Source organism: Perkinsus marinus (genome assembly GCF_000006405.1).
Source record: "Perkinsus marinus ATCC 50983 genomic scaffold scf_1104296958686, whole genome shotgun sequence".
NCBI classification, from domain to species: Eukaryota; Perkinsozoa; order Perkinsida; family Perkinsidae; genus Perkinsus; species Perkinsus marinus.
This window is the reverse complement of record NW_003206671.1, coordinates 178323-200260: the sequence shown is the minus strand read 5'-3', so window position 1 is coordinate 200260 and position 21938 is coordinate 178323. Positions and strand designations below refer to the sequence as shown.

General features: G+C 49.4%; 10 protein-coding genes across 10 annotated transcripts in view; 4 read left to right on the top strand and 6 right to left on the bottom strand.

Moving 5' to 3' along the window:
* Positions 1 to 181: 181 nt before the first annotated feature.
* Pmar_PMAR028193 (DNA repair protein RAD50, putative) lies at positions 182 to 924 on the bottom strand (the record flags this gene model as incomplete). Its single annotated transcript, XM_002774143.1, has 4 exons — positions 182 to 277; positions 321 to 405; positions 452 to 527; positions 810 to 924. The coding sequence occupies 4 exons, from the start codon at positions 922 to 924 to the stop codon at positions 182 to 184; spliced, it is 372 nt and encodes a 123-aa protein (XP_002774189.1).
* Positions 925 to 1105: 181 nt separating this feature from the next.
* Positions 1106 to 6876, bottom strand: Pmar_PMAR028192 (ubiquitin-activating enzyme e1b, putative; the record flags this gene model as incomplete). Its single annotated transcript, XM_002774142.1, has 28 exons — positions 1106 to 1196; positions 1299 to 1370; positions 1416 to 1492; positions 1537 to 1628; positions 1676 to 1755; positions 1807 to 1920; positions 2003 to 2109; positions 2158 to 2288; positions 2689 to 2776; positions 2822 to 2927; positions 2970 to 3051; positions 3389 to 3471; positions 3521 to 3614; positions 3874 to 3936; positions 4036 to 4195; positions 4269 to 4406; positions 4455 to 4621; positions 5077 to 5200; positions 5396 to 5478; positions 5528 to 5588; positions 5637 to 5713; positions 5817 to 5901; positions 6022 to 6118; positions 6204 to 6237; positions 6286 to 6442; positions 6493 to 6558; positions 6724 to 6770; positions 6840 to 6876. 28 exons carry the CDS (start codon positions 6874 to 6876, stop codon positions 1106 to 1108), a joined length of 2613 nt encoding a protein of 870 aa, XP_002774188.1.
* A 114-nt stretch (positions 6877 to 6990) lies between these two features.
* Positions 6991 to 10423, bottom strand: Pmar_PMAR028191 (UDP-N-acetyl-D-galactosamine:polypeptide N-acetylgalactosaminyltransferase T4, putative; the record flags this gene model as incomplete). The annotated part of the gene is made up of 13 exons (XM_002774141.1): positions 6991 to 7109; positions 7368 to 7455; positions 7502 to 7556; positions 7627 to 7737; positions 7812 to 7942; positions 8233 to 8339; positions 8590 to 8713; positions 9024 to 9092; positions 9239 to 9340; positions 9385 to 9465; positions 9517 to 9645; positions 9698 to 10141; positions 10346 to 10423. 13 exons carry the CDS (start codon positions 10421 to 10423, stop codon positions 7042 to 7044), a joined length of 1587 nt encoding a protein of 528 aa, XP_002774187.1. The 3' UTR covers positions 6991 to 7041.
* A 239-nt stretch (positions 10424 to 10662) lies between these two features.
* Pmar_PMAR028190 (hypothetical protein) lies at positions 10663 to 11350 on the top strand (the record flags this gene model as incomplete). Its single annotated transcript, XM_002774140.1, has 5 exons — positions 10663 to 10782; positions 10927 to 11085; positions 11179 to 11194; positions 11245 to 11277; positions 11328 to 11350. The coding sequence occupies 5 exons, from the start codon at positions 10663 to 10665 to the stop codon at positions 11348 to 11350; spliced, it is 351 nt and encodes a 116-aa protein (XP_002774186.1).
* A 1027-nt stretch (positions 11351 to 12377) lies between these two features.
* On the top strand, positions 12378 to 12948 carry Pmar_PMAR028189 (conserved hypothetical protein; the record flags this gene model as incomplete). The annotated part of the gene is made up of 2 exons (XM_002774139.1): positions 12378 to 12546; positions 12719 to 12948. The coding sequence occupies 2 exons, from the start codon at positions 12378 to 12380 to the stop codon at positions 12946 to 12948; spliced, it is 399 nt and encodes a 132-aa protein (XP_002774185.1).
* Positions 12949 to 13245: 297 nt separating this feature from the next.
* Pmar_PMAR028188 (ATP-dependent RNA helicase, putative) lies at positions 13246 to 16214 on the bottom strand. Its single transcript, XM_002774138.1, has one exon. It carries the CDS (start codon positions 16190 to 16192, stop codon positions 13295 to 13297), a length of 2898 nt encoding a protein of 965 aa, XP_002774184.1. The 5' UTR covers positions 16193 to 16214; the 3' UTR covers positions 13246 to 13294.
* Positions 16215 to 17625: 1411 nt separating this feature from the next.
* Positions 17626 to 18708, bottom strand: Pmar_PMAR028187 (hypothetical protein; the record flags this gene model as incomplete). Its single annotated transcript, XM_002774137.1, has 1 exon — positions 17626 to 18708. The coding sequence occupies one exon, from the start codon at positions 18706 to 18708 to the stop codon at positions 17626 to 17628; it is 1083 nt and encodes a 360-aa protein (XP_002774183.1).
* Positions 18709 to 19362: 654 nt separating this feature from the next.
* On the bottom strand, positions 19363 to 20470 carry Pmar_PMAR028186 (synaptic glycoprotein sc2, putative; the record flags this gene model as incomplete). Its single annotated transcript, XM_002774136.1, has 3 exons — positions 20335 to 20470; positions 20133 to 20268; positions 19363 to 20082 (listed from the first exon to the last, which is right to left on the bottom strand). The coding sequence occupies exons 1-3, from the start codon at positions 20463 to 20465 to the stop codon at positions 19363 to 19365; spliced, it is 987 nt and encodes a 328-aa protein (XP_002774182.1). The 5' UTR covers positions 20466 to 20470.
* Positions 20471 to 20693: 223 nt separating this feature from the next.
* On the top strand, positions 20694 to 21031 carry Pmar_PMAR028185 (hypothetical protein; the record flags this gene model as incomplete). The annotated part of the gene is made up of 3 exons (XM_002774135.1): positions 20694 to 20743; positions 20790 to 20842; positions 20919 to 21031. 3 exons carry the CDS (start codon positions 20694 to 20696, stop codon positions 21029 to 21031), a joined length of 216 nt encoding a protein of 71 aa, XP_002774181.1.
* Positions 21032 to 21115: 84 nt separating this feature from the next.
* Pmar_PMAR028184 (conserved hypothetical protein) overlaps positions 21116 to 21938 on the top strand; it is a gene marked incomplete at both ends in the record, with an annotated part of 965 nt that continues 142 nt past the window's right edge. The window contains 4 exons of the mRNA XM_002774134.1: positions 21116 to 21171; positions 21256 to 21366; positions 21515 to 21642; positions 21917 to 21938. Of these exons, the coding sequence (XP_002774180.1) occupies positions 21116 to 21171; positions 21256 to 21366; positions 21515 to 21642; positions 21917 to 21938 (317 nt within the window). The remainder of the gene's footprint in view (positions 21172 to 21255; positions 21367 to 21514; positions 21643 to 21916) is intronic.

The following is a 21938-nucleotide window of genomic DNA, read 5'->3' as shown; positions in this document are numbered from 1 at the left end:
TCCTTTAATAGAGACTCCCTATTAGGGAGTTCGACGATATGGTTGAAACGTCCTGCTGACTTTCAACCCTAACAACACATACAAAATAAGTTCGCAGATAGACTTATCCGTCCGCGCTTCGCATTAGAATGAAAGTGCCCAGTGTTGCTGATCTCGATGTGGATTGACCTAATGACTACGCTCACTTGATGAGGCTTTCTAACTGCTTGAACGTCGTCTTCAATACGCCAGCTCGGTTGCGTTGATTCGTCAGCTGGAATATCCTGGACATGACCACCTACGTAAGACACCATCCTCTACAATGAATAACAGCCTCATACCTGCTTCGCTGCAGCAGAGCGGAACATGAGCTTGATCTGCCCCTTCACTTCTGGCACTCCGGCAACATTCGGGTCGAAGACAAACCTACAATGGAGGACTCGAATCCTTTCACGACATAGGGTGATTGTACCCGTGTCCCTTATCGCAGTTAGGTGGCAGCACTCCTGTGGTAGCCATCTTGAGGCACTCGATGACCGTCGTCTTCCCTGAGGAGTCCAGATGGAATTGGGTGCAATAGAAATGCTCTCTATGATCGGTTTACGCGGTTGCCACTATAAGATATCCCCTGAGCCTCTCAGAGACGATCCACGACGACAACCAAGGTGTATTTTGGTTGACAGACAGCAATATAACTTGTCGTACTATTTGTGGAAGGAGTGGTATGTCCTTGAAAAGTGATGTTTGAGTTTAAATTTAGTTCGCATGATGATTGACCATTTCGACGTGTCGGACACCATGCGATGTGAGACTTCTGCGTGCCCTAGTACCTGCTCCGTTGTGGCCCACAATGAGCGTGACAGGCTTCTCAAATTCGATAGCTTCGATCCTTTCCGATGAGAACGATCTGATACCCTGAATGCCGAGTTTATTCAATGTTGTCATTTAGACGGTAAGTCCGGCACAACAGCCGACAAGCAACAAACTATAGTAGCGAACTCGCGAGCTGTCGGGCCGGGGAAAGCTCGAAATCAAACCTCGTCTCTCACACAACACCCATCAGTTATTGACATTCCAACTCAGATCAGTTCATCCCCGATAGAAACTTCAGCAACCTGACAGGATCTCAGTGACCGTTGTGAATGATAGTCTCCTCATCGTTCAGCTTCCTGCGCTTGGGCAACTCTTCCACAGTACCATCGTCCAAGGCTCGTTTCCTACACACTGCGACAATTTGCCCACCGCAAGAACTGATATGCTAATCCAATCGAGCGCCTTCCGAGCAATATGAGCAATATTGCAATATGAGCCCGACTCACTCAGTTGGAGAAGCAGCCTGTTGTTGTCCGCGGGAGATAGTGAACAGCTCCGGATGGTCTTCCTCACTCATACTAAGAGCGCACAGCTGATAGGCCAACAAGACCGATCGAATCTACCTGGGATCCTCGAGTAGCACAATCTGAGTACTCCATGACTGCATATCGTCAGTGGCGTCAATGAGACTTCCAGGCTCCTAAACAACGCTTCTGATGGAAAAATCAGCGAATCGAAACTCACGATATCCCACTGCTTCAGCGACCATTCCGGATGCAGACCTTCATCTTCATCATCCTCATCCTCATCCGTAGTAACCTCATAAATCACGTTACCTGATCGCATGAGAGATCTCAGCCGAGGCACCCGTCCCGTTAGCCACCTTGGAAGACCAAAAACGGCGCTGATGCACCAAGCTGCTTCTTCAGCACCTTCGTCACGAAGTCCTGCACAGTCCACTTTCTGAGAGGCATCTCGTCACTACCGCAAACACGCTGGTAGTAAATAACTCACCCCAAGTCGTTTAGGGTTACCGTCACCCAGGAGCTTTGACAGACGTAACAATCCGGGTTAGGCGGCAAGAACGCGTCAGGAACAAGGATGTTCTTCCCAGCAGGATCTGGGTATCTGAAATCTCGCTTGTCTCGGCCAGCATAGGAGGCCTCACTTGATCCACACGTTGGTCGCTCCTGATGCCCTCAGGCTGAACTTTCTGCTGCGATCTTGCTCGCACCGAAGAATCTCTCGCAAAATCGCAAGGAGATTGGTACACTGCAAACCGGCAACAATACAGTTCGTGGTAGCAACCGCAGGAACCTGAATCGACCCTCATATGGCAAGTAAAGGTGCTATCAAATCGCCTACAATCGCGCCAGCAATAGACTCGACTGACCACCGGCTTTGCAGCGGTATGTGGTAGTTGTGCATTCTCATATTCGATGCAGCACAAACAAAGTCGACGGCCATCTTGTCGTCCTTGCTAAACGCCATGGTACCTGTCACGACAGCAGGTGGAGGCGATCGAAAATGATACACCAATAAACATCAGCATGAGGGGCCATCGCGGAGAACGGGCGAGCAGGAACTTCATTTCAAGACAGAGAAAGAGCTGGTGTTTTTCGTATAGGCGTCTTCATCCCCGGAACCCCCATGGTAAATCGTCCAGTCACGATGTCCTCTTCTTCCCTCACGATCACGCCCGCACAAATAAGAGCGTTGCTTTCGCAGTGGAAAGATGCAATGTTACTATGATATATCGCTCTTTCCTACTATGCACATGAGTCCATCAAAAACATGTTCAGATCGGGATGCTCTACACTGCTCTGTTCTAGCGGAGAGCGCGGCATACACAGAACCCCTGCGATTCCTACAGACCCTTCTACCGCCTATTATTACCGATCTCGTCCCTTCTGCTAGAGAATATACGACTCACCGTGTCCACAAACAATCTCGCCTGCTTCGCCACCGACCACACCACTTGTACCTATTACTGTACACGTCCACATGAATCCAAGTGTCCATCACTAACATCCTTCTCCTCCTCAGATCCTGTCGCCACCGCCTCGTTGAAGCTCACTGGTATCGGAGCCTGCCGCTTGCCGTCAGCCCAGAGGTTGGTCAATTCCAGCTGAGACCTACAACAGTCGAGTGAAACTCATCGAGCCTGAAGCCTTTACCTGATGTCATTGCAGAAGAGATGATCAAAGATAGCCACAGCTTCTCGTCGTATCTCATCCGCCTTCACCGACGCGTCATCATCTGACGAGACGAACACTTAGTCATTCATCGTTGCAAACTTTATGAGAAATATTAATAATGGAGTTTCACCCGTGATATGAGAAACATATTTCACGACTACTGCATAGCGCGAATATCGCGTTTTTCACCGAGTTCTACGCTACTTCACGTGAAACAGGTGAAACTCCAATATTCAATAGTACTGATATATGCTATAACCAAAAGCTACGATATCTATATACAATAACCCATTATAAGGTTACAGAGAAAAGTGGTGAACACAAAGCGAGGTTGTAACTACAGAGAGACGAAAGCCATGTTCTCTGTTGACGAGGCAGTGGCAGGCTCCAACACCTACCTGAAGAGCGTAGTCTATTGAGAGGTTCCTTCAGATCGGCCAACACACTGTTGTCATCCTCAATGCCAAACATGAGTTCGAACCTAGCCAATAACAATCATTAATCACCTCACACTCCTGAAAAGTCCCTACAGTAATTTCGCCCATTGTATGCAATGCACGGGGGTAGAGGGTGTCGACCGAATAGTACATACCGGGTAAACCTTCGGCGCAGCCTTGCTCGTGCCTAAACGATAGACGCCATATACTGCTGAGGCCCACTTGAATAACACTGAAGAGCCGGATACAGTTTCAAGGAGTGATGAAATATATGTTCGCTTCACTCAGCGGTTCCTTCGCTGATTATGAGAAGACACCTTACATGTAGTAGATCTGATCAATTCGATCATGCTGAAATTTCCTCACGCAAGTTTCAAGTATGGAACAAACCCCTACAACCAGCCTTCCTATGCTCGAGTGCCCAAATGATCTCCCCCGAGACTTACACTCATAGCATTCACTCTGCTGCGGATATATGACCGTACACTGTCCAGTGAATCCAGTTGTCCCTAACATGGAGGATTAACTACAGGCACAGTAAGCTTCGGATTTTTCATTTTCCCGTCCACTGCTTTTCTATAGGGAAGTGATAGGCACCTTCATACTACCAGCCTCAATAAGCGGCCGCTTAGTCGCCAAACAAAGGCGATTAACGTGGCGCCTCGCATTCACGTTATCGAGAGCATTGAGAACCACGTCGAAAGAGGAGAAGAATGTCGACGAATATTGCGGATCCTTCACGTTTCCCAACTTCCCATCAATTTTCACCTGAGGCATAAGGGAGGAGGACCCTTTCACTAGCATTCAGGAACAACAGACTCTGAAAACTACGCGTCCTTACCTCCTTGTTGAAGGCCATGGCGGCCTCCGAGGCGACTTCGGCCTTCGGTCGATTCACATGATGCCGCCGAAACAAGAATTGCCGATTGAGATTGGAAACGTCAATTGTATCCAGGTCGATGGTAGTCACGTTCCGGACCTACTCAACGGAGCGTACCAAAGTGGACTCAGTTCCTTATTGATATACCCCCATCATGCTGAGATCCTTCAGCAGCTCACACCCTATGCCACCAGCTCCGACCACCAACAGTCGAGCGTTGGCAACTCTCGCGGCCTCTTCCTCACCCAGGTATGCAATCATCGAGGGCGGTACTCCTCGGAGACTTCTTGCCGGAGTAGTTGCAGCCATTGGTACTGTCCCCACACAAAACTACCTAGCAAGGATATCCCTATATGTGTCGCCTAAACGACGACCATCACCCGAGGACGACGCTGAGACTGTAGCCTCCTATTAGAGGCCTCGACAGGAACTCGCACGTAATCATGACCTATGCAGCTTCAAGAAGTGAGCGTGTCTATTCCCTTCAACATGGTACCATTCCGCCTATGAGCGTCTTTGTACCTCCAAAAAACATCTTCTGCCCACCAACCAGATTTCCGAAAGCTATACGGTATCTCGTAGAGTTAGAGTATACCAGCCCGACTGAACTCAACGTGCGCCTTCAGAAAAATATCAACAATCTTCCTCATGGTTGAGTCCCACACTGGGATCACTGACATGTGATATGAGCAAGTCGATCGCTCGATTCACGTTACCATCAGCTGACACGATACATCGGGAAGCCATATACTCAATAGAACCACCGTACCCCTCTTAAGAGCCGCAACATTCTTGTCGACGTCGTTAAATCCCGCGCGTTCCAATGCAATCAGCTGAACTCTGTACAAAACCTCGGGATTTCCACACTGAGCCTCTATAAAGCTCGCAAATGACTGAAAAAGCGACCAGTGCATGTCAGTATAGTAGGTTTCTGTTCGACGCATGCTGACGGAGCAGAACCCATTTCAACAGCTATTATAGCTCATGAAGAGCCGTTACAGGAGCTAGTTCAGGAGCGGGCCAAGAACTGCGCACGACGCGGGGAGAACCAACGAGCGTTCTCTCACAAAATGTATCATTCGACTCACTTGGGAGAAGTTCGCTGCTGGCGATCCCAGCGAAAGACCACTGAGCTTCGGCCCAATCTTCTCCGTTTTCTCCGTCATTGCTCCTGAAACAGAAATCTCACCGACAAGCGTCATCAGGACGGTCCCTACTACCCACGACAGGGTTGTGCTTTCCCACAAGCAACTCTATGCACTCCTCCAATCTAGACATACTCTGAAACGACGAAGACTACCATGCAGCGGAGAGCAGTACCAGCGACACCTGCAATGTCTGCGAATCGAACATGTGCTTGAGTAAGCTGACTTCACAGAATGGCTTTAGCGACGTATCGCTACTACCTGCAAGACTGCATACAGCTCTTGTGCAGATTCACCATTCCTGCTGACTAATATCACTGATCAACTTTGTCACTCCATCGTGAATGAGCTGAATAACTACTACCCTCATCATTAGTACCAGCCCCGAACTTATGAGCGTTCTCCATACCTCGAAAGACTGAAGCCATCAACTGATGCATGTCGGGATCCTGCGAACACGATGGTCACCCTCAGAACTTACCCAGAAAAGCATTTCTGTACTAAAGTCAAGTTAGTAAATGTTACAACATACTACATACAAGTCCTAGCATGAATAGAATCATCGTTACCTGCATCATAGCGGCCATTGCCGACGGATCGAACGTCTCGGCCCACTCTGGCGACTTAGATAACTTGCTGGACTTTCCGAGCTGGCCGCTTGCCTCTCTGAAGCATGAGTGATTGCCAAAGGACCAACGGCTACATAAACGATTCCAATTGCTAAAACAGCAAACCTGCTTTACATTATCACCTTGCTCTCCTGATCTGGGGCGGTACCTCATCGCCTGAAAATACCAGCCGAAGACTCAGACAATTTTCGCGGCATTTATCACCACTGAGGAGCTCCCGGTGCAGATCTCGTAGACTCTGATATCCTCCTGTGACGGTTTCATTGACGTTAGCCACAGCAGTCTCCATGTTGCTGATCAGCTCGCGTACAGCCGACGGATCTTGGAATGCATCTGTAGATGTCTTCAATATTTTTGGATCCTAAACTGGACCAGTTTCGCTCGCTAAAAAGTCTGAAAAAAGACAACTACAAAAATCATCCTCTCCAGTTCCGGATTCTCATCCATTAGACCCCTCATTTGTCGGTTCATGGAGATCTGCAATAACGATGATGCCCTACGCCATGCAATACAGCTATGCATTGCCAAGCTCCTCAGCATGTCCGGATTGTGCAACATCGTCTGCATCACCGGTGCATTCAGCATTTGGCCCAGCACCTTCGTGAACACTATCCTACCAACCAGATCAAGACATACTCATACATCAGGGTTTCTGAGCAAGTGCGATTGCAGGGCGCCCAGCTGGCCACCTAACGAGCCCACCACTGAAACACTAAAGAACATACTCCACTTTAACCGTCGTCATCGGCAGCAATCACCTGCATCAGCAGCTTTCTCTGTCCTCGGATTGTCCATAGAAGATGAAAACTAAATCACAAAGTGGACTCCCATGAGCCGATTTACAGCACATTCAACGCATAGCTCCAACGGTATAAAACTAGTCTCAACGGTAATGATAGTTGTTTCACAGTTGCACATCCCCAGTGGTATCGCCAACAAGTACTAGGCGACGTAAGCAAGTCACGACCGGTCCCCTTTCCTCGCCTCCATCTTCTTTTTGTCGACGATCACGAAATTGTTTTCTCGACCTGAAAAACTCAAAGTACAGAACTACATCACAATAGCATGCGAGAGTAGGAACTGCTAGACACTGAATTATTCCTGACACTTCCCACCGTACTAATTTGTCTGAACTACAGCATCATCGCCGAAGTTCTCTGCATTTTGTCGAAGTACCAAATTTCCGTCCATTACATATTGTTAGACGAAAATGTCTCTCACAAAAGTCATATAAATATTGATGAGATTAGAAGCTCTCCACCCACTGCACGCCCAAGCCGACTCACTTCGAAGGAACCCCGAGGAGCATGTCGTCAATGTCAGCGTGGCTCCAACAACAGGCTCCGCTACTGCACACCAGCCTTGCCATTGTATCTGGAGCAATGCCACTTTTATCTGACCACCAGCAGGAATTTCCTACCATTCCATCTGCAACTTTGAAGTCCTGGTTCTTATTCTTCATCATACAGTAATACCTGAGAGGTCCCCCTACATTGCACCCCATACCACTCCCTGGACAACTCAGAGGTCTCAGAGGATCACTACGTTATCAACGCCATCCCTTGTTTTTCCGGCTCGCCAGCATTAGCGTCAATACACATCTCCGTTTCTTGGTTCCGAATAGCACTCCCCGGATTGTCATTCCACCGTTGCTTCCTGAGAATCGCATCAATGACATGAACTGCCAAATAGTGTGAGCGGAGCGAAGCTCATTTAGTCCTCTTCATTACTGATCCTTGTCGTCACATGTCCTCAAGACCATCTTATCTCCATCACGACCGCCGGATGATACACATAAGCCAGACTTCTCGTCCTTGATAAGATACGCTTCAGATGGCAGCATGCCCTTCATCTCGAAGACCTACACAGCACATGCATAGTCGAGTTCAATAACGAACTAACATTAGCAGTCTCGGTTAAGCTGCTGATAAGCAGGGAGCATAGTACTGTCTCTATCTACGTGGATGCCGTTCCTCCCACTTGTTTTTCTATACAGTTCTCGCAAAATTATCAATAAATGAGCATAATATCGACCAGGAATTTCCACGCAATGATCAGACATTTTCTGCCCTCCACCACATTCCCCAATACCAAGCCCGTGCAAGGACACTTTCAATGACCACAAACACTGGAGTTCTATCCCTACATTACCTTGTGGAATTTATCCACGAAATACTGGAACGGCTTGCACTGCATATCCTTCTTAAATTGCAGACGATCCTCAATCCCATTTGCTAATGCCTTTTGTCGCAAACTCTCTGAACAGCAAAAATACTCACTCGCTCACAACTAACGAGTTTTGACAAGTCGTCCAATAAAAACTTCACTCTACGAAGATCCATCTGGGTTCATGTGCTATCTAAAATTGCAAATCCAAATTCGTAAGTGCGAGCTCCCTTAAATTCTCCTATGATGACCTCGAAAAGTATTGCGAAAGCTAGTAGTTCGTTTTCGTTGGACCCAAAGTGCAGAATCGCTGAAGAATGCTCCCGAGCCCGCACTCAGTACTCGCATAAGGATCCGCTGAATAGAAGTAATCCTTGTAGTCGTCGAACCAAACCTCGACAGTACGAATCTTATTATAGTAGACTTGGGTGTTGTCAATTTTGTACGGGAAGCTCGGTCGGAAAACCTGATAGAAAAACTGTCAAATCCACGAGCGACAACCTGGAATGACGAGGCATTATTATCAACACGCAAGCGCAGGGTACTGTGATGAAATACGGATCGCATTCCGACTGAATTCACATCTGCTGTCCACCAGAATCAGATGGCAGTCAGCATAGACTGGTCCCGAGCGGAATAAACTCAATATATGAATTCGCCAGCCCTCCACTTCGTCGCGTTGTCTATAAGCTGTTCAGGGACGTATGTCCTGTAGTGTACAAAGCTAGCCAACGACAGACGCCCCGACCAAGTATCCCGATGCCCCCCGTTAATACATGAGCCACTCTCGAATCGCGAGCAACATATATCTCTCCACCGCACAGCCAGACTCGAATAGATTGTTCCTGAGATCATCAAGGAAATGCAAGGTAAAAGACAACCATAGTTTCACACTCAAGAAAAATAAATACACGACAGTTTCTGAATAGCCGTTCGAAATCAGGCCCGTCGAATGGAGTAAGGCAGAATCGTCCCATGGCACCGGTATTACTATGTTCTCACCACCCCACATGAGCATGCCATTATCATACTCACCACTCTCATACCACCACCGCTTAGTGATACCCAGTAAACCACCAGACATAATAGGCACCTGATGGAGCCCGATACAGTCCCAAGTCTGAAAAGTGTTACTACCAAGTCATTGTCGTCTTCAAACCAGTTGAAGCCAAGCCCCCAGTCGAACATCATTTTACTCCCTGCGCTGTTATCATGGACCTACAGGGATGACCGACAGAGAACTCAAAGGGAAGTGCCATCACGCCTCACCAGCCAATCGTCGCCGTTAAGTACAGGAATGACCGGCACCACAACTCGCTTGTAATTGACATTGGCATGCTTGATAAGCGGCTGTGCCCAGTTGGGGTCTGGCTTGACATGAGCGTCAAGAAACACGACCTGATCATTAATCCATTGGTTGGTGCAAACCCTAGGGCGTCGACTTTCTTACCATATCACCAGTGGCTGCATTGGCACCATCCGTCTTGCTTCTGATCAAGCCTTGACGGGTAGTGTGTCGAATCACCTTAACTTCAGGGAAGTTCTTCAAATACCTCCTCAATGGTGGCTCTGAAGCGTCGTCCACCACAATGATTTCCTTGAGTATGTCAGCCGGTGTCTCCGCGTATATAGACTCACAAGTGCGCTCTATATACTTCTGCTCGTTATGGGCCGCCAGAACGACTGAGATGGTCTTGATCGTGGTTGGGTATTGGGAAGGATCGACAGGAGGGTGTTGACCATTTTCGTCCAGCGTAGTCTCGATGAGAATGCCGTATTCCTCATCGGCAGCGGTGGGCACCTGGGCGTCAGGCCCTCTCAGAGCCTTGGGGTTGATGTCACCCGCCGAGACACCAGCGAGGGGATTGGCTATTACCCCCGAAGTGGCCCATCCCTGGCGCGATAGAAAAACAACGACACAGAGTTGCAAAGCCCATACTGCGATGAGATAGACGGGAAAAGGTACGAACCTGGTCTTGTGACGGACCACGTCGAACAAAACGGAGGCCGCTGCAGCCACTACAGTCACCAGTACAAGTGCACTACTTCCATAAATAAGGAGCGATACTAGAATTGGAGGTATGCATAGAAGGCCAACTCTGTAGTAAGCCGCCCGCCGAGCGCGAGGATTATGGGGCTTATGTGATGCCCGAGAAGAGGACTTCGGAGAGGCCATCTTGGGAAGAGACCCTGACAACGAATGGCGACTCAGCGGCCTCATTGTATAGGAGACTCTTCTTCGCGACTTCCTCCATGAAATGCTGTGAGACGCGACGTGAGCGAGTTATCGCGGAGCGTTAACCATTCGGAGATCCCGGGTTCAATTCCACCCGCCGACAGCTTTTTCATTAAAAAATTCCCCGCAACGCTCTATGCAAAATACCGAGCCTCTCTCAGCTTTGCCTTATTCCCACAATGCGTTTCGTGGTTGGAGATGACACAGGCCTCGTGAAGGAAGTTCTCGGAGCTGAGCAGAAGCTCGGCCGGAAGATGGGCTCACAAGCCCTAGGCGAGGCCGTCACACACCTCGCATGGGTAGTATGGGGTGCGCCTGAAAGTTCTTATTTTCCTCTGCATTTGTGATGGGTCATTCGATAAGTGCGTCGGCATTAGCAGGATCAACTTTAACGGAGGCCCCTCAAAAACAGGCTCATGGTAGTCGAGGCTAATTGCTCTTAGGCATGTGCCGCGGGAGAGGAGACTCGATTCGCAGTGGTTCGATCATGCGGTCGAATCGAGCTTGTCGATAATACCATTGGGGATGCATGGACAGTGCTCAAGACGTGGCAGACCAGTGATGACGTCAAGACGGCCTACTGGGAGGACGGCAAATTATCGGTACTGACGTTCGGGCTGTGGAAGGGGATGGGTGGGGCGCGGACACCTTTCGCGACTTCCGCGGACGCATGCCTATCAACGTATCCTCCTCAGTTCATTAGCGGTGACGGTACGTGGCTCACTGTAGCGGATGATGGCAGGGAAGAAGAGTCCGCTCAGTCATCAAGGAGTTCCCTGAGCTCAGCTGTCAAGGTGCGTATCTCGTGTGCCTATGTTTCTGAGTGCAGATTGTATGTACTCAGGTCTGCGCTGTACGTCCTGGTAGTGACCACAAGCATGTGATGATGGTTTCCTCGGAGGGCGCGAATCCAAGGTTGATGGATCGAGAGGGCAAGACGCTGTGGCGAGGAAGAAACGTCCAGGATTCAAAATACGATCTGAAGGTCATATTCTGGTCACAGCACTGGTCGCCCGCGCGGTCATTAGCTCTACTGTATATATGAATCGGAGGCCTCAAATGGCTCTTCTCGTTCACGGAACAAGGACGGACTTATTAATGAGGCAGTCGTGTTGTATAGGTCGAATTCGACGTCACGGCAATCGAATGGCTGAGTCCAGAGTGTGTGGTTATGGCGGATACCCAAGGGAAAATCAGAGTCTATGCAGTGAAGGAGGGAGAAGGGTAATCATCTTATCGGAAATCTTTGAGGCCGCTTTCATTGATCGAAGACGTGATATTTCGGAATTTCATCTCTGCACGGTGATGTCGCGGTCGGGTTGAAGGCTGCCGCATCTGACTTCCTCCAGGGCCCGTCGGCGTCCACTGCTTGAGCTGCCGTTGACCTTTGTTACGGAGATGTCTAGTCATGCTACGGGGCAATCGATTACCAAGTGAGGAGCCGTTGGTGCACTACACTGCTATCATCGTCTATGTAGGGGCCGACCGGTTACTCGTATGCACCATGATCCGTCGACCGAGCTGCTCTATGTCGGTGACACTGTCGGCACGCTGATGGCTCTGAGCACGAGAAAGATTCTGGAGTTGGTGTCTCGCGACGAGATAGAGACGCCCGAGGGAGCCGGGAAAGGTGGGTTCGTAGGAAATGCCTCGGCCTTGCATCTATAGCGTTACGGTCTTCATCTCGTGGAAGGACTTCTTTAGCGCTTCTACTCGGAGATTCCCCATCAGTCTTGTGATTTGTAATAGAATATTCGTCGCTCGACTATGGTATGGTTTCTGTCCATTCACTTGTATTTGTCGTCCTTGGATTGTTCTCTCCTCAGCTGGCAGGATGGCCCATCTGAAGTATGCCAAGTCGATGCTGCCGTTTGTCCGGGGATTATCAGGAGTCATGGGTTCAATCCGCGGCATTGTTACTTTGGGAGATCTCATATTCGTTTGTGGTCTTGGGCGGTTCGCCTATGTGTACCGCGGCAAGCGGCAAGTGTGCAAGGTTTACCTCAAGCAGAAGCTCACGGCCATCCTACCACTCCAATCTGCTGATGTTGCAACCGATGATGGTAAGCAGTTGCTTTCTGTTCCCCGACGGAAGGATCGTTGTGCAGGAATTCTGAGTCTTATATTTCTTATCGTCGTCCCTGATGACGATCAATTATTCCTATTCCCTATTTTTTCATTCACATTATCCCCTTTTTTACACAAATTTACATTGCAGAGTTCGTTTGTATTCAGACGACCAATCTGATGATGGCGAGGAGGGTAGCGGCTCGTCAGATGGGGAGGTTGTAGACGATGGAGAAGATGATGAGGAAGACGGGCTGGATGAGCTCGATGAAAGTGACGGCTCGAGTGAGGGAGACTTCGGTGACTTTGATGAGGACGAGGTAGAGGAGCCAAAGTCTACTCAGGAGGGCAGAAAGCGGAAACAAAAATCTCCTGAAGGTGATTACTTTATCGAGTAGATTAGCTTCTCACCATCCATCGTACCAATTCGCAGGCCCTAGCAAGCACCATAAGCGATGAAGACCGCACGCAAACTGCCTCAGTATGAGCTTTACCAATACGTCAAGTTTCCCATTCATATTATGGTCATGCGTTAATTAGTGTCGGCAAATTGGAAACATGTGCTTAGTAGTCAATTCCATTCGAGGGAATAGTGTCCAATGATGTTGGTTTACGATCGATACTTGCTATTCATTGATATAAACTCAACACGTTCTTGAATGAGACCGAAATGAAAACGAGGAGACAGTGATGATGCTACCAGATATAACAGTGGTATGATAGTACAGTAGGCGGTACAAGGAATCATCCCCGAGGCCTATGCTTCGCATTCCCGCCTCGATGGTTATTCTTGGCCGTGTGCCCTGGCGGCAGCGCTGACTTCCTCTGATGACCATCATCATTCTTCGGCTTCTGTCGATTGTTGTTCGGACCACGGAGAGGAGCATTGTGGTTGCCGTATATAAGCCCAGCATGCGAAGCTGCATCCTTGGGGAAGCCAACAATCTCCAGCTCAGCCTCATAATCCAGCAGCTGCTCGCCCTTGATGGCTCGAGTCATCCTCGACCGAGTCCTGCGGATGAGCTCCTTGGTAGGATCCAATACGTCACCACCATCAGCCAAGTCCTTGGCGAGTCCGCCCATGGCTTGCTGGAAATGTTTACGTAGTCTTAGGAGCTCCTGAGTGCGGAGATTACCACCAAATGCCTTGCGACTGTCGACGAAGATGTCAACAAATATCATACTTCCTTCTCGGCGTTTGTACGTGAGTTCAACAGAAGTACCGAGGATGAAAGTGACAGTGTTGATCGGGCAGATGAGCTTAGCGATGCACCTAGGAGCCGGCTGATTCGGAGGCCAAACATCGAGTCGATGCGTATACAGAACCATTTGCCCCGGCACAACTCGAGCATTTGCCGTACCGATCGAGGACCAGCTTCCGCAATTGAGCGTCTTGTGGTCGACATCGATAGCCACTTTCCGCTTCATACTCACTTGACCATAGTTGGGCCCACATAAGACCGCCAACACACATTCAAGCGTGTACATATGCTCACCAATCGCCGAGAAAGGAGATCGGCCGCCCGGTACGAAGTCGGCAGCCGGCTCAGTCGCTGCTAAACCTCGATCGCAAAGAATATCGAGCATTGCGTTACGATCCTGCCACACCCTCTCGAAGCTAGAGTGCTTGAGATCTCGTCGCTTGCAGTACTCCTTCGCGCTCCTAACCCCCCGATCGAACCATACCTGCTCCCACTCGAGATAGAACCGCAATAGATCAAGCTGATCAGGCAACGGTGTGGTGATTTGGCCTTCAGCGGGCCACAGTTCTCGGCATCCCATACGATGAAGTGACGCGGGATCGACTTTCTTTGGGTTGTCGATGTCCCCAGGCCGCTGAGTGTTCGCCTCAATGTCTTCCATCTCCAGAAGAGCACATAAAGAGACGCTGATGTAGATGCCTTCAGCAGAGTCGAACAGTATGGAGCTGGCAATCAGACCTAGGGCAGTGTAGACGCCAACAGGGAACCGTGACAAGGTTCGACCGAGCTCCGTCAATAGACCAGACTTCTTATCGACAGCACCCACCGCGAGTAGCTGCGAGACAGCCAGACGGACGGCTTCCTGCTTGGGCGGATCAGGCATGGCCTTGCAAAAGCCTGGCAACCACTTGAGAGCATCACCTCGACCCAAAGTGAGCAGATTGAGAGCAATGTCAATCATCGGCATGCGGGTCATCTCAGGATCTGGGTTCATAGCCAAACCGAATTTGAACCGGATCTTCGGGATGAGGTGAAAGCAGATACCCTCATGGGTTCTCCCCGCACGGCCACGCCGTTGAATGCAGTTAGAGCGCCCAGTCCAACACACTTCCAAACGAGTCGGAGTGGTCTTGACCTTCTGCTTGCAGCAGTCTATGACGTAGGTGAGATCCGGGACCGTGAGAGAAGTCTCCGCGATGTTGGTGCCGATGACACATTTGATCTTACGTCGATCGGTATTGACCTTGAAGACATCGTTGGTGTACTGCTCAGCGGTCTTGGAGTGCAAAGGGATGAAGTTGAACCGTCTCTTGAAGAGAGCCTGCTCTGACGACACTTCAGTCACATAGTGGATAAGCTTATTGATGCTTCCCAAACCGGGAAGGAAGATCAACACAGCGCCACCCTCGCTCGGATTGTAACTCTCTTGAGCCTCTATGTAGAGCAAGAGTTGCTCAATCACCTGCGTGGGCAGTACGGTGAGATCGAACTCCTCCGCAGCAGCCTTCGACCAAAAATCTTCGGCATTACGATCCAGCTTTGCCTCCGGTATTTTCTCTTCGCAAGGCATTCTCTCCGACCTCATACTGTCGCCGATATCAACAAAATCATCAGCATCCTTGTCATCTGGTGCCCAGTCAAGGATCTGAAAAACGTCCTCGAGATAGTAGTCTTTGACCTCGTAATTGGTGTCCGGAATCGCCACCAAATTGACCTCTTTCTGAATGAGTTTGTGACCAAAATAGCTCATAAACTGGCGAACATTGGCAGTGGCAGACATCAGAATAACTTTTATGCCTGTATCCTTCAGCAGCGATGTCTTCACCAATGTCAATAAAACGTCCATCTCCTTTGTCCGTTCATGAACCTCATCGAGAATGAGATGGGACACGCCAGAGAGCAGTGGGTTCTCGGACATTCGCGCCAACAGAGTGCCCTCAGTACAGTACAATATCGAACCGCTGTCCACACTACTCGGTAGGCTCGTGTTGTTCCTTACACTGTAACCAACAGGTCCAGTGCTATCCCACTTGCGCTCGGTACGGACTCTCTGAGCAACACTGATAGCCGCAACCTGCCTAGGCTGCGTCACAGCGATATTCACAACTTGACCCTTGGATCTGGCTTCGTCCAGAATCATCTGAGGGATCTGAGTCGTCTTACCACTGCCGGTAGCTCCGGTGACCAGGACGACATTACGAGCATTCAAAGCCTCGATCAACTTCTCTTTAACAGAGTAAGCAGGTAGGTCCGCACCCGCTCTGTTCTTCGGCGGCGCTGGGAGATGCCGCATGGACTGTCCATGCCGGCGACGGGAGATCCGAGTACCGCGCCAGGGGTCGAACGAGGACGAAGGCGGCTGCCAAGCGCGCTCGGGCTTGCTCTCATCCGAGGCCGACGAAGTAGTGGCAGAGACATCTTCTCTAGTCGATTCCGTCATGGGACTCAGGGAATTGAAACCTAATAAAATCCACACAATTCCGCAGAAGGAGATAGTTCGCCAGAACTCAGAAGGGCTCTGGCTCAGAGCTTTGAGAGGCCTTGAACCGAAAGCTCATCGAAACGTACTCTACAGCGAATATAAAGACGAGCCACATTAATTGATTGCAAATTGAATAAAAATCGACGTTGGACGATCATCTCAAAAGTGTCCTCCTTCGTAAGGGGAGGGATCGAGAACAATAGCTCTGAGTCGAGTTGTAGGAAGTTCATACTATGAGTCCCAAAGAAAAAATAGCTCTCATGCTCTAAGTGTGACTTTTATCGCTCCCGTTATGAGCAACAACACAAATGACGTTAGTGTGGTTCGAACCCGGGTGACCCCCTTCTACTTTTTCACGCGCCACTTTTTTAATTCGCCCGCCACTTTTTTGGCAATTTTTTTGAGATTATCAACAGAGTCGTGTTGGTATGTACGGTAACGAAGAAGTTGACTATGGTGATGATGACAGTATTTCATCCTCTTGGGATGATACTGCTCAAACGTCGGACAGTCATCTCTTTCAAAGACGAGGCCTTGCGTACTCCCACGTGTTTCACATATTCTCTGGTTATGGTTTCGTCATCATTTGCACTGACCTCATCAATCTCGATTCAGAATTAAAAGAACAAATTTGACGAAAGAAATTTGATTTTCGACAAGTGAAAGGAGTTTTTCACGAAATAAGAGTTCAAATTCGAAGGAAAGTTCGATTAACGTAGACCGGCCGAAAATAATGTTCAAATTCGTAAATGAAATTTATGGATTCGGAAACGCAAGTTCAAATTCGTCGAACACAAGACCGATTTCGGCCAATGAAAGCTCACTTTCACCAAACTCATCCGGAAATACTGAGAAGGACTCGCAGCTAGTATAGCACGAGTCCCCCTTCGTACCAACGAGATGTCAGCGCATCAGATCGTCAGCGTCATTCCTCACAAATTGTCGAGATTCTCAGCTTGAGTATAGCTCCACCGTTCCGGCGGTGCTGTAGGCCAGCTGGCACCACTTGGGCGCGAAGTCCGAGCCTCGGACGCAGGCCGTGCGCATCCTGATGCGGAAAAGGACATCACTTGAAGGTAGCCGTCAGAATGCGTATGTATCGGTCCTGAAATGCTGAAGAGTAGGCCTTTGAGGGGCGCTGAATCTAACGGTGAGGCCAACGTTGGAGGAACCGACAGTTATAGACTCACACTTGCGAACTGGCGAGGAGAAGGGTGCATTTACAGACTACTATTCGACACAAAGGAAGTGATTGAAGTGATTTTAATTTTACTAGATCTGAACTGCCACTAGTAGAAGACTCGTCGCGGAGCGAGACGCATCCTTCAAATTTCAAACTTCAGCAAGAGTTGTTTTGGACACCACTAGCATTAATTCGGTTCTTCTGGACATCACATTGACATACACCTTGTTACAAGGTCCTTGTATGCCAATTTAAGATAGCAAACGCGGAACAAAATCGACCAGGGTAATTCACACACCATGCCACCCAACAAAAACGCCATGCCAAGCTCGGTACTGCATTCACTCCGACGGAGACAGTTGTCTTTCGATGATACACCCAAAATCACACGGGCGAAATCGCGCATGATACCAAGACTGGGAGCCTGGGCATCACTCCACCGAAGGTCTTTTGGTGCCTGTGTATTCATGTAGGCGTCGTCGCTTGTTGACCAGTAGGGGTGGTACGTCTTCATGACGTTCTTCTGGTGCCGTCGATACTTACCCGGCGTGGAATTGACATCATCCAAGGCACCAAAAAGAACCCTAGATCTTATGGCCGTCCACAAGTCCAACTGAGGCTGAAGCTTCGGACCATCTATCACCACACCGACGGCCTCATGCGCAGGAAGACGATCGAGAATGCGCGGAACCTCAACCATCGCATCGCCGTTTATCAGCTCGATGTCGGGGGCGATCTCGCGCAGGGCATCCTCGACCTCTTGAATGGGGTCAAACTCAACGCTAATGACATGGAAGCCGAGCTGGTGGTAAGCCAGAGCAGAAGCGCCTCCACGTCGCCCCGATTCGATGATTGTGGTAACATTCAAGGCTTCGGCTATGGCAGCGACTGGTAGCAGTTTGAGAGAAGGCGTGTTTCCCCAGAGGCATGATCCACCTGGTGCAGACGCCTCGTACTTGAAACCATACGAGGTCTTGACCAAGTCCCTGTTGCACCCATCAGTGACGAACTTGAACCCGCCCTGGTATAGATAAGAAGCGCTAGCATGAGCTTTGTCAACGATGTCGCGCATGAACACACCGAAACGACTGTTCTGATACTTATAGTCGCCGTCCACGGAGCACACACCATCAAGGCGACCACCGTAGCTAGGCCTATCACGAGTGCTCCCGGACAGTCCTTGTCGATACTTGGGCAGATTGTGAGTTAGGCGAGCTGCCAATATCACAAACAAGAGTACCAATAGTAGAGGCAGAATCCAACGGCTTAGTCCAGGTAGTCCAAATGCCATGGTTATACGCAAACAAATGACTAATAAACCCGAGAGTTCCCTGCCACTGGCTCAACTAGAATGAGCAGAGAAGCCAGGTTTCACGAGGCTGGAAGACGCCCCGAGAACGACAGCATATAGATGACCCGTTCCCATCGTTCAGACGTGATGGTTTGACCGTGACAGAGAATTAGAGCCATGCGACCCGCTATCGTAAAAAGAGAGTTGAATGCAACCATCTAGCTGAACGCTAACGTACATAAGGTCGCGATCTTGGATACGAACGTGGATATTCTCGTCAAAAAGAGGCAAGGTCGACAATTCTTCAAATGCGAAGTGACTTGTCAAACGCATGTCAAAGCGCATGAACAGTAGAGTAAGTTCCTAATTAAGGTTTCTCGTCGAGTCAAGCGCGATGCTAGAAGCTTAAAGCGGCCCGGATGATACTCGCCCTTTTGATTTCCTGAACAACACATGCTTGATCGTGCTACGAACTAGGAGCGCCCGGAAACAACAAAGCACACCTCATTTCGCCACGGCGCGACAAGAGGGATGAATATGATGCTGACTAACACAATTCGAACCGATACAATGCTTTGAAACTTGGTGTACGCAGTGTGTCTCTTGCGGCCAGCTCTTCAATAACAAGCCAGTACCGTAAACCCGATGGCTATCTTAGAGCAGATACGGAATGAGAATCTTGCGGTTCTTCGGGTACAACTCCCGGCCATCCTTACCGTCGAACTCGCGACGATAGTTACGATGCTTCTTGAGGGCCCACACCCACATCTGCCCGGCTCCGGCAAGCATGTAGGCAATACCCATCACAGTTTGAGTCATCATATTGAACCCGAACCATGAAAGGATCTCGAACATATAGTTGGGGCAACTGACCAACTCGAAAGCGAAGCCGTGGGGAACCTTGCGGACCCGAGAGCCCTTCGGACGAAGGTCTCTCAGAATCGCATGGCATCGGTAGTTGCTGATCTCGCATACGGCGAAAATGGCTAAGCCGAGAATGCGCTGCCACTGCTGAGCTGCGGGTGTGTACAGCGGATGACAAACGAAGTAGCCGACCAAAAGAGCGAAGCCCCAGTAGTATGCGCAGTTCTTAAAGAGGTTTCGGATCGGCATGGTGCCGTTCGAAAAGCGGTGCACAAAAAGAGTTTCGTATTCTCGCTTGAGGAAGTGCAGGAACCAACACACACTAGCAACCAGTTGAGCTTCGCGCACGCTAACAGTAGGGGCAGCCACGAAGTGTCTGAGCGCTTCCTGGAAGCTAGGATGACCTCCTGGAGAAACCGCGCCGTAGACGTGTTTCTGTCCGTAGTAGAGAATGGGGAAAATGACCATTGGACCGAAGTACTCAATAAAGAACACCAGTCTCCATGAGATCTGATAAAAAGCAACGACTGGAATCTCGCTATCGATCGATAGAAGCTTACCTGTGGGCCTAGGTCCTTGAATACGATCACGTCACCGTCAGCAAGGCCATAACTAGAGAGAGTTGCACTGTCATCAGTAAGAGCAACAGGCTTCGACCCCTTCTTAGCTGAATCGGCGGACAATGGCAGGGTTAGCCTGAGCGATGACGGGCTGGCTTCGAACAGACGATATGGTACATTTTTCTAAGCACCCGTGACCAACCTCTGCCGCGCCTCGGACGTCTTAATAGCACTCTCAATTCCCTGCTTCAACTCAGCCACCGTCGCGGCATCCCCGGATACCGTGATAACGGCGAGCTCCTTGCCTCTTCTATTCTGCACAGTTACCTTCATCTCGATAATTCAGGTAGCGATGAAGCGAGCACTCACTCGAACGCGATTTAAAACGCGCACGCCATACTAATCGATTTGTATCAACCTGTGCAAGTCCTACTAGTGATCGAACAGCTCTGGTTCCCGCCATGTATAGCCTCATGGAGGAGGGAGAGTTTGATAATGTCGTGATTGCTTTTCGGTTTTAAAGGCGGCAGAAAATTGTAGTTGTGTTTTGGAGTATTGACAATGGCCAGCGACGAGTCTAAGAAGAAATTAGCAGAAGCCAGTGCGCAGCAGTGAGCAGTCATTCAATGCGCATGTCCTATACACTGTTTCTTACAGGTTGAAGACTGATACCGTGTGCAAGTGCTGCCACAAACAGGAGGCAGAATTCGGTAGTAGCTGAAAGTCAAAAACCGACCTACTCTGTATCTTGCATGCCTCAACCTAAGATTCCTCCGGTTCCTCTAGGTCCCAGTACCTGCGGTCATATCTTCGCCTGCAAGCGTTGTGCTATGAAGATTGCCACTGGCGGGAAATGCAAAGTTTGCGGCGAACTATTTGCTGATATCGTCCGCGCTTAATCCAGCTTTCGTTCGCCTCTTTCTGAGCTGTGTTGAGATTCAACGCTGATGCCCCTCTTTCCACTAGTTGTTATTCGACCGGTTATGGCAAGTGCATTTCAATCGGCATTCGCTGGTCTCAAAAAATACACCAAGAAAATGTAATACCGGAGGATCCATTTCATCGGGGAATTCTAAGAAATGCAAAGTGGGCTGACCAAGGACCGTATCGCTCTCGTTTGCAGAACTCACACGGAGACTCCTCTGGAGAAAAACCTTCGGGAAGCGACATCCAATGAGAATTGGGGTGTGGCCAACTCCGTATTGATCGACATTGCCAGATGCACTCATGACTTGTAATACGGTGGGAGAGCATTCAGGCATTCGATGGTCTCAATACTCTGGTTAAAGATCATCCGAAAACTGCCCCTGCTAACTGGTTTCACTGGCAGTGAAATGACATGATATTAACTTTCATTCATTTTATCACGACGTTCCCCTCAGCAACGACTATTATCTGATCATGTCGACAGTTTGGTCGGCCATTGGTGATAAGAAAGAGAAATGGAGGAGGATATTCAAGGGGCTCAACTTGCTGGACTATCTCCTTAAATTTGGGTCTGAGCGTGTTGGTAAGATCGGACTAAAATCAATAATCCTATGGACTCCGCATGGTTCACGTGTTGCTGAATTATCTGTATCGCTCCATAGGGCGTAGTTGCATTCGCCAAAGGAAAATGGATTCAACCCATCCACGTGTGGAATACTTCAGCTTTAGAACGTATGCTCAGTAGTTAAGACTTTGCCCTTTAGTAAAAGAGGATGAATTTGTTGTTTCGTAATGATTGAGCACAGAGGCTACAGTTGCCAATATAGCAGCACCGACGACTATTTCCTTAATATCAGTCGACGAGACGCGCGACGGCCT